Source organism: Setaria italica, chromosome IV, assembly GCF_000263155.2.
Source record: "Setaria italica strain Yugu1 chromosome IV, Setaria_italica_v2.0, whole genome shotgun sequence".
In the NCBI taxonomy this organism is placed as follows: Eukaryota; Viridiplantae; Streptophyta; class Magnoliopsida; order Poales; family Poaceae; genus Setaria; species Setaria italica.
The window spans coordinates 2,510,869-2,521,015 of NC_028453.1; the positions used below are offsets into that span (position 1 = coordinate 2,510,869).

The 10,147-nt window shown below is 47.6% G+C and overlaps 2 protein-coding genes across 8 annotated transcripts; one reads left to right on the top strand and one right to left on the bottom strand.

Annotated features, from left to right (window-relative positions):
* The first annotated feature begins 234 nt into the window (after positions 1–234).
* Positions 235–5,830, top strand: LOC105914316. Of its 7 annotated transcripts, XR_002677356.1 has the most exons (4): positions 235–334; positions 440–570; positions 3,841–3,933; positions 4,361–5,771. XR_002677356.1 is itself a non-coding variant. In XM_012845651.2 (3 exons), the coding sequence occupies exons 1-3, from the start codon at positions 519–521 to the stop codon at positions 4,815–4,817; spliced, it is 387 nt and encodes a 128-aa protein (XP_012701105.1). In that variant the 5' UTR covers positions 241–518; the 3' UTR covers positions 4,818–5,814. The 7 variants fall into 7 exon arrangements, 1 of the variants encoding a protein (XP_012701105.1); XR_002677354.1 differs by lacking the exon at positions 3,841–3,933 and having other exon boundaries at positions 236–334; XR_002677352.1 differs by having other exon boundaries at positions 239–570.
* Positions 5,831–6,108: 278 nt separating this feature from the next.
* On the bottom strand, positions 6,109–8,350 carry LOC101776605. The gene has a single exon (XM_004964511.4). The coding sequence runs from the start codon at positions 7,851–7,853 to the stop codon at positions 6,798–6,800; it is 1,056 nt and encodes a 351-aa protein (XP_004964568.1). The 5' UTR covers positions 7,854–8,350; the 3' UTR covers positions 6,109–6,797.
* Positions 8,351–10,147: the final 1,797 nt, after the last annotated feature.

The following is a 10,147-nucleotide window of genomic DNA, read 5'->3' on the forward strand; positions in this document are numbered from 1 at the left end:
TGCAATTAGTTTTTGATTTCGTCTACATTTAGTACTCCATGCATGTACCGCAAGTTTGATGTGATGGGGAATCTTCTTTTTGCATAGTGTCAAAGTTGGGAGTTTGGAGGAAAGTAAACAAGGGCTTAGTCGCTAAGCAAAGAAACTTCTGCGAGCCTTCAAGAGCATCGTTTTTCTCAGATCCGGAGCTGCCCGTCGTCGCCCTGTCCCTATCCCACCAGACTGCGCCATGTCGCTCTTGGAACCTCCGAGCTCACACGCCACGACGCATTGAGGCCCCATTGTGCCTTGCCTCCCAGCCCGGCTGAAAAGCTTGAGGAATCCCTCCAGTGTGGTATGTTCATGCCACACAAACATACACATAGCTCGGTCTAGCTCATTTTGCTTCGTCGATCAACTTCTCTGCTTTCTCAGTTCAGGTCATTGGCATAAGTTGCAGGTGCCCTGGATTCAGTGACTGGAGCTAGCAAAGGTTGTTTCCAGTTCATGCGGGACTGTATCTAGTTTGCAATGGATCAATGGTTGGAGCAAGGCTCAGAGGGCTCAGAGGGGTGTGGATGGCCGGAACAGGTGCGGGCAACTCGGAACATAAATTGCATCATCTTACTTTGTACTCCTTCCGTTCCAAATTACATGTCGTTTTAGCTTTCAATCGTTTTAGCTTTTTTTTAATGCATAGAACCTAGTTGACTTTTCTTATTGTCGATCAATTATAAGCACCGCCGTTGTTTCTTATTTCCCCACCAAAACTACGCATTGATTTGCTATCCAACTCAGAACACTATAAAATCGGACTTTTCTCCTTGCCTTTCTCCTTCTCCAGCCTTTTTATTCGTAGATGCAAACTTTTATACCAATGAAAAATGAACAGCTTAAGTTTCGATGCCTGATTGGCTGAAAATAAGTTACTTTTACCAAAAGCCAGACTCAATTTAACAAAGAGCAAGTACATACATGATAACATTTTTACAAACAAAGAACAAATGGCACGCAGTGTGTACGTCACCTCCAAGATATAGCTTGAGCGAAAACCTCGAAGGTCCGAGCATCAATCATTTCATTGGAAGTAAAGTCCTGGAATTCTAGAGAGTTGTGAGGATGTTTCCGGAACAAGCACGCAGAGACAAAGGTCGCCACGGTGTCAGTCGATCTGGTGCGGGGATATTAAGGCACCCAGCGGATTATGACGTCAGCGCCGACGTGGCGTGACCGTCAGCCGTGACTTCACAGGCCATGGCCATGGCCCGTGGGGAGTTGCCGGTTTTTGGGACACGGAGGGAGCATGGCGGCGCCGCGGTCCGCTGCGACCTACTCCAGGACGAGGCGAAGTCCTCTACCTCCTCCGTAGACCATATATGGTCAACGGCGCGCCGGGCGCGGCGCATCGCCGTTGGCTGCTAAATTATAAAACTAATTGCAGTATTTTTGAGCTAATTCGCGAGACGAATCTATTAAATCTAATTAATCTATCATTAGCAAATGGTTACTGTAGTACCACATTGTCAAATCATAAACTAATTAGACTTAATAGATTCGTCTCGCGAATTCAACTCCATCTATGCAATTAGTTTTATAATTAACATATATTTAATACTTTTAATTAGTATCTAAACACCCGATACGATAGGTGCTAAACTTTTACTGGTATCAAACACTCATTCCCCCACATTGTTGTTGGGAAAAGACTTGTGCGTGACGGGACGGAAGTGTCCCTGACACTCCCGCACTGCTGCGCGTATCACCAGGAGTAGCTGGGTACGTGGTGAATTGATCACTGGATGGCTACAGTTGAACGAGTCGCGGATTTGACTCGCCTTCTGCGCTGCCAAAGATCAGCATCGACCGTGTGAATAGAGGACGACATTCTGCGCTGCCAAAGATCAGCATCGACGTCGACGGTCGCCGTCGTGCGTGCACGGCCGGCCACTTGCCCCGAATCCGCGACTCGTTCAACTGGAGCCATCCACTGGCGCAGATTCTGCACGACCGTATCACCAGGAGAAGCTGGTGTCACATGGAAGTCGTCGTTGAACTATTCGCGTGGTAAGAAAATTCGGCGCGCAAATCACGCCGGCTAACGACATGACAAGTAAGCAATTCCGTCAAGACCATCCATGGAGGATGGATGAGATGAAAATCCGAACCCCTAGAAAGACAGAAAGACGGAAATAAAACGCACTGCGCACCGACCGGGCCGCCGGCCCAGACGCTCTAGCGGCGGAGCCGGATTACCCGTTGTCGTGTGGTCGGCGATGAAGTCACATGAGACCGTTGCAGGGAGTAGTTGGGAAAAGTATAACCAGTAGTATCCGTTATTATCTTTTAAAAAAAAGAGTAGTATCGAAAGTGTTGCTACCAACGGTCGATAGAGAAGCTGAGGAAGATGGTGAGCAACGTGCAGGCTGCTGGTGAAGTGGTGATTACATTGCCGGCTTTCCTGGGTAGGAAACGCATGCCCTATATTTTCAACAAGTTCTAGATAATCCATCCGTAGTTGTCTTGTGGTTGGTCGGTTGAATCTCTTCAGGCTTTAACCATGGGCGGTGAAGTTAGATAAAAACCGTTGATGGAGCTGATTTGTGACCTTAATTTCAGCCTGCTACGCTGTAGATCCAAGCAGCCCGTTTCGGCTGCGCTGGAAAAGCCGGCTGGGCTTTTTCCAACTGCGCTGATGAGTCCAGACATTCGGCTGCCGAACTGCAGCTGTTCGGCTGCCTACTGACGGCTTCGCACCTCCTTTTCTCTCCCTCTCTCATTCTATCCGCAACAATACAAACCTTATCCACCTCGCTTTCCCTCTCGCCCGCTCTCCGCCTCCATCGGTCCCTCCTTCTCCGTCCCCAGCGTCATCCTACCTCCGTAGGTGAAGCGACCTCCAGGATAGCAGATCTAGCATGGGTTGGGCTTTTCGTTGCCGGCGCCGGATCATTCGCCCCCACCGCGTCCTCCGTCGTCTACCCGCAGTGCCGAGGCACCCAGGGTCAAGCTGGTCGCTAGGGATCCAGGTCGCCGCCCAGCATGCCAGTCGGGATCCGAGCTCGCGGCGGCCGCTATCTTCACCGCGGCACCCCCCGCCTACCAACTCGAGCAAGAGGTCCTCACTCAGATCTCCCATCCGCCATATTCTGGCCCTGCCGCCGCCATAGCCCGAGGAAGCCCCCATTCAGATCTAGGCAATCCTCATTTTTTGTAGCAGTTTTACCGCTATAGACTTCTTGCTCAAGCGGATATTTTTGTAGCGATAGTGGTGGTGGTGGTTTGGGGTAAGTACTTCGATTTTATGATTGAGTGTGGGATATCTCTGAACCTTTGTAGCATCTGTAGGGTTGGTTCTAGTATTAGGGTGCTGACCTTTTGTATTTCTGCCTTTTACCTTCTTTAAATTTTGTTAGCTTGGCCTAGTTTCATCTGCGCCATTCTACTCTATCCTAGTTTTAATCCGTTTCAACATCTTTTGGTTGAAATTGCCTGGATAACCAAAAATTTTGCTAATATACTATACTATATTCATAGTAAATGCTCTATTCTTGGTACAAATAAATATTTTTTCATAGTAAATGCTGACATATACTTCTTTGAAGTTTTATTGGATTAGTAACTAAATTCTGATACTCTGCGGAAGTTTTATTGGATTAGTAACTAAATTCTGGTACTCTAGTAGCTTCAAATGCTACTGGTTTGGTGAATTGAAATGTGTAGTATTTTTTTCTGAAATATACAAGTCAGCATGATTCTACAATGTTGTTGTTGCACTGGTGCTTCACCACTGTGTTACCTCATGCTTTTGCTTGCTGCTAATTTTTCATCCAGCATTTTGACAACACAGTTTCTAAATTTCAGATATTTCCATACAGAAGGAGTAGCTCATGTGTTTTCTCATAACAAAAGATCAAATGTTTTAATTTCTCTTCCCTGTTGAGGTCTTTGTTTGATGTAAGTAGAACATCCCGAACTTTACGCAAGTTTTATTGGATTAGTAACTAAATTTTGGTACTCAAGCAGCTTGATGTGCTACTGGTTTGGTGAATTGAAATGTGTAGTAGCTTCTTTCTAAAATATACAAGACACATGTTTTACATTGTTGTTGCTGCACTGGTGCTTCACCACTAGGTTGCCTCGTGGTTTTGCTTGCTGCTAATTTTGACATATACTTCTTTGAATGTTATTAGATTAGTAACTAATTTTGACGTATACTAAATTCTCATAGTAAATAGCTTGTGGTCTTTCTTTTTGTGCTTCACAGTAAATTTTGACATAAACTTCTCTGAATTTTTATTGGATTAGTAACTAAATTCTGGTACAATGTTGAGTGGAAATTTGAAGCACTGATCTGACAATATTTTCTTTTGCACATATGCAGTCCTTTGCAGCGAGCCTACTTCAAGTGCACTCTTCTCCACACTAGCATTGTCATCCACTTCTTCATGCTCTCCCCCACTAGCCTGTCCATACAATCTCCGTTACAAACGCGCCAAGACAACTGCTAAGGCAAGTGACATGTTCATTATGTACTGAGTTTGTCTACTTTTATGTCTCTTGCGTTTTCTTCTTTGTTAAATAAAATTGCAGCTCCTACCTACTCAAACTATGCATTGTACAACTGGGCTCAGATGGCTAACATCCATGCCAATTGGGATGAGGAGACAACAAAAACGTTCCTCAACCTCTGCATTGCTGAGAAAAACCAACTGAATTGGAGCAACAAGTGCCTAACTAAGTTGGGATGGCAACACGTCTACCACACCTTCAAACAACAGCAACTGAAAAGCTGTTCGGTTGAGATTGCTGATGCAGCTGCAGCTGCAGCAGCCAAGTGAGGCGTTTGAGAGGCGTTTGAGACTGGGCTGTGGGCCTTTGGCCTTTATGCAGCTGCTTGTGCAGCCAGCAGAAGCCAACACACCGAACCTTGCAGTTGCAGGCCATTGTACGGGCCCTCGAATTCTAGCGAGTCTCAATGGAACATGAGCACTGTAGGACTCCGGAGGTCTTGAGCACTTACATATCCTTGCAGCGCAAGAAGTCAAGAACAGCTTCAGCTCTCACCTCTCAGTTCCCCTCACGTAGCCATCTTACGCTGGCACCGCGGCACCGGCCCAAATCCTCCGGCAACTGCTTCCGCGAGACTTTCGGTGCTCCTGCCGACCAAGGTTGCCGACGATTCCTCCGCCCGGGCAGAAACTTCCAAGCAAATTATCATGGCCCACAAAGAAGCTTCCCTGAAATTTCCCCTTTGAATGTTGAACCTTAGTCGCTAAGCATAGAAACTTCTGCGAGCCTTCAAGAGCATCGTTTTTCTCCGATCCGGAGCTGCCCGTCGTCGCCCTGTCCCTATCCCACCAGACTGCGCCATGTCGCTCTCGGAACCTCTGAGTTCACACGCCACGACGCATTGAGGCCCCATTGTGCCTTGCCTCCCAGCCCGGCTGAAAAGCTTGAGGAATCCCTCCAGTGTGGTATGTTCATGCCACACAAACATACACATAGCTCGGTCTAGCTCATTTTGCTTCGTCGATCAACTTCTCTGCTTTCTCAGTTCAGGTCATTGGCATAAGTTGCAGGTGCCCTGGATTCAGTGACTGGAGCTAGCAAAGGTTGTTTCCAGTTCATGCGGGACTGTATCTAGTTTGCAATGGATCAATGGTTGGAGCAAGGCTCAGAGGGCTCAGAGGGGTGTGGATGGCCGGAACAGGTGCAGGCAACTCGGAACATAAATTGCATCATCTTACTTTGTACTCCTTCCGTTCCAAATTACATGTCGTTTTAGCTTTCAATCGTTTTAGCTTTTTTTTTAATGCATAGAACCTAGTTGACTTTTCTTGTTGTTGATCAATTATAAGCACCGCCGTTGTTTCTTATTTCCCCACCAAAACTACGCATTGATTTGCTATCCAACTCAGAACACTATAAAATCGGACTTTTCTCCTTGGGAACAGAAATAGGAGAGAGGGGAAGAAGTAGGATAGAGGGAACGAGCATAACTAAGAAGGTTATGCCTTGCCAACTGCAACAATGATTTTGTTGACCCATGCACGGTTCGTGCTGGAAAAATGTGCAATAACCATAAGATAATATATATAGAAGCATGCATAGGGCTATAGCAACCTGAGATTGAGAAATAAAGAATACTATTACTTCTGCTGATATACATTGAACCACTCACCTAGATCTTCTTCTAAAAATCTAAGGATAATTTATCATGCATCTAAAACTCTCAAGCAAAAATATAAGTTGCCAGTCAATTTTTTTAAAAAAAATTATATTCACATTAAATATATATAGTATTCTTTCTATAAATATATAAAAATATGTTTCTATACTTACACCACATAATATAACTTTTGAGAGAAGGACCATAGATGATACATTGATTTGGCAATTAAGACGACAATTATATTGACATCACCAAACAAAACTATTTGCATCCAATTTTTTAATGTATAAAAAATAGAAGATTGAAAAAACACTAGCTACCCGTGCAATTTGCACAGGCCACCTTGCTAGTTGGATTGGATCCAAACATCAGAATAACTTCCCCATCGAGATTCCAGATTCTTGCTGTAAAAGTATGTACAACTAGTACAGTACTCGGCTCACGGTACAATTTTACACGAGCTCTGGATTCTGGAATACTAAAAGTAGAACAGCTAGTAGTATATGATACCAACCAGATCCGCGTCGGCGCATGCACGGCGAGTCTCCCCATGACCCCATCCGCCTCGCGCCCGGGCGGGGTATATTCGGGATGACGACGTCGACGAGGAGGCAGGCGAGGGTGAAGACGGCGACGACCACGGACGTCAGCGTGCTGAGGGCGCAGGGGCAGCGTCGCCGCCGACGGCAGGGGCCGCATTACGCGCCCTGCGGTAGAAGCGGACGAGAACTAGAAGCGTGGCGCCGACCGCGACGGCGACGGGCGTGTTGGTGTGGCCGGGACAGATGCGGAGCGCGTCGAGGTCACCGTCCGCACCGAAACGGATGGCGACGAGGAGGACGCAGACGGCGGCGACGACCAGGGGCAGGCCGATGCAGCGCGCCGCGTGGCGCGTCGTCGCGGCGCGTTCCGCAGGAGCGGCGCGGCCGCGAGCATTCCGCGGCTCCCGGAAGACGCGGAGCAGAGGCGTGGCGTAGAGGAGGGCGGCACCGGCGGCGATGGCGATGGGGTAGCAGTACTTGGCGGCGAGGTCGACGAGTGGGCGGACCGAGCCCGGGCCGCCGGGGCCGACGACGAGGCTCGCGGTGACGAGGGACGCCGCGGCGAGGGACAGCAGCAGGGTGATGCAGGCGAGGGGATCCGCGGCCGGCGCGGCGCCCGGTGCGCCACGCCCCGCGCCGGCTCCTCCTGCGGGCGGCGACGGCTTGCGGACGTATCGCGCCAGCAGCAGGATGCCGAGAAGCTGGGCGGCGAACATGCCGATGACGAAGACGCAGATGCCGATGTCGACGACGGGGTTGCGCCCGGCGAGTGTGATCAGGAGCCGGAGCGCGTCCGGCCCGCCCAACGCCCCGGCGCCGAGAGCCAGGACGACGATCCCCGGCGCCGAGAGCCAGGACGACGATGAGGAGAAGCAGGGCAGAATGGCAGATGCAATGGCGCGGGCCAGGGCGGCGAACCGCCTCACGGCCGCCGGCGACATGAGCGCCGCCGGCGCCGGGGCGACTTGTAGGTAAACAAGGATGACGCCCATGTTGTATGCGGTGGCGAGGGCAAGTGGCATGAAGAGGCCGGCGATGCAGACGAGGACGGGGCTGTGCGGGGAGACCGCGCGCTGCAGGGATTCAAGAAGCGGGTTTAGAACGTGGAGGCCGGCGACGGCAAGGCAGAGCACAAACATGGTGATCTCGGAGAGGACCATCCTGAAACTTGTGGCGTGGTGCGGCGGGAATCGATGTTAGTTGTTGAGGTAGAAAGGTGTGGGTGGATTGAAGGAAGCTCCCTGCGGTATGGTATAGTCGCAGAGAAATATGAACAGCACAGACGTCCAGGGGCAGAGAAAGAAGGAAGAACAGCACAGACGATCAGGGGCAGAGGAAGAAGGAAGAACAACAACCAGCAACCTGCGGATGCAGCTCAGCGGATAGAATGTGGATTTATAGAAATTCTTAACGGGTCGGACCCGGCGGGTTAACATACCCTGGTCTTATAAGCTGGCTGAAAAGCTGAAACGGCTGATTTATTGTGAGAGGAAAATACTATTTAGTTGTTTGGTGACTGATAAGCCGGCTGAATAAGCTGAAGCGAACAGATCGAACACCTAGGGCACCCATCCATTTTGGTGTATACGTGGCAAGTCAGCATGATTGGTTATCGACAAAGGTCGTCGTTGAATGGTACGCAGCTCTATTCTAGTAGAAAAAAAAAGAAAGACAAAGGTCGTCGTTGTCCCAGGAGATGCCGCGTTCGGCGGCGCCGGCCGGGTCTGTTAGCACACAGAATGGAGAAGATGAGGCACGAATTTAACTGGAAAAATCTTCGCGGGAAAAAAAATCACGGAAGACACTCAAGGAAATTTATAAGCAGGGACTATACATGACTAAACTAATATGTCTTGCGGTCTACATAGAGCTTACATATGTATAGAGGTGGAACATAACTCATATAGAAGTAGTACTCTATCTCTAGAGTAGGAGTAGGTTTCCTAAGGATCTCTCCAATACGTGGTCCTTAGCCGGTCCTATATTTTTTATGAACCAGGTCCTATACACTGTGAAGCTGATTCAACGTGGAACCAGCTCCAACGCATAGGATCAAGAGAGGGATTGAGATGCATGGGTCCCATATTCATAGATTCAACCCGATGGTATACATTGAAGCTAATACAACATATAATACCAAATTATTGTGGGACCCATGTTAGACAAGTACAGTGCCATGCATCGCTGTTGTCCTAATAGATTAGGGATCCAGTAACACAACTAACTCGAATCATATTTTAGGGAGCGTTTGGTTCCTTAGAACCTCCTAAAATTCCTATCACATCGAATGTTTAGATACTAATTAGGAGTATTAAACATAGTCTAATTATAAAACCAATTACACAGATGGAGACTAATTTGCGAGACGAATCTATTAAGCCTAATTAGTCCATGATTTGACAATATGGTGCTACAGTAAATATATGCTAATGATGGATTAATTAGGCTTAATAGATTCGTCTCGTGAATTAGCCTCCATCTGTGTAATTAGTTTTATAATTAGCACATATTTAATCCTTCTAATTACCGTCCGAACATTCGATGTAACATGAATTTTAGTCTAGACTAATAAACCAAACACCCATACTCGCTGCGGGGTGCGGGCTGGCGACAACAACGACCGACCGCACGAGCGCACGCGTCCCTGCCTTCGATCCCCCTTACAACTTTGCGATGACGCGTGGGGATGAGAACCTGTCCTTCCGCGTGATTTCGTGATGGGAATCGGCGCTCCGTCGGTGCTAACACGGCTGACTCTCTCTCCCTTTCATCCTTCGTCTTCTGAACAGTCCTTTCCTTCCTTCCTTTCGTCCTGCTCCGATCCCTGTGCTGTTGCCTGACTCGCGAATATTTTTTTTATTTTTAACCCTTTTTTAACTAATATTTTAAAAATAACTCACCCAAACAAATATTTGCAGATCTGACCCTTTTGGTCGCGCCAGTCCGCGTGGCGCGATAAAAACACTCTGTCACGTCACATACAATGGCGTAACAAGGTGTGCCACGTCGGAGAGCGCGGAAGGGATCTGCCAGCGCATAATCCATGTGGAAAGCTTGTCACGCCACTCCTGCCGGCATGACAACACACTCTTGCCACGACACCCGGAGTGGCGTGACAAGACCTGATTTTAAAAAATCATAACTTTTTCATACGAATTCGGATGAAGATGCTTTTTATATGAAAATTGTATCTCTCGACGAGATCTACAACTTTGTAGTTTTTAGTTTTTTCATTTAAAGTCATTAACATATATTAAATAATTGATCTAAATTTTAGACAACATATTGAGCGTCTGATCCTGTTTTCGGTCATCTCCAACTTGGCTTGGTTCATCATGGTTCCACCAAATAAGTTCTATACAATACATTATCTATAAAATTATAGGAAATAGATAAAGTTAATATGTCAAAAACTACTACAACTAAAATGAAAGATATATAGTTATCAAATATG

Coding starts and splice junctions, on each gene's coding strand:
- LOC105914316 (XM_012845651.2), top strand. CDS start 519: ATGGTTGGAGCAAGGCTCAGAGGGCTCAGAGGGGTGTGGATGGCCGGA. Junction 571..4,360: donor GGTGTGGATGGCCGGAACAG/GTGCGGGCAACT, acceptor GCACATATGCAG/TCCTTTGCAGCGAGCCTACT. Junction 4,489..4,610: donor GCGCCAAGACAACTGCTAAG/GCAAGTGACATG, acceptor AACTGGGCTCAG/ATGGCTAACATCCATGCCAA.
- LOC101776605 (XM_004964511.4), bottom strand. CDS start 7,853: ATGGTCCTCTCCGAGATCACCATGTTTGTGCTCTGCCTTGCCGTCGCC.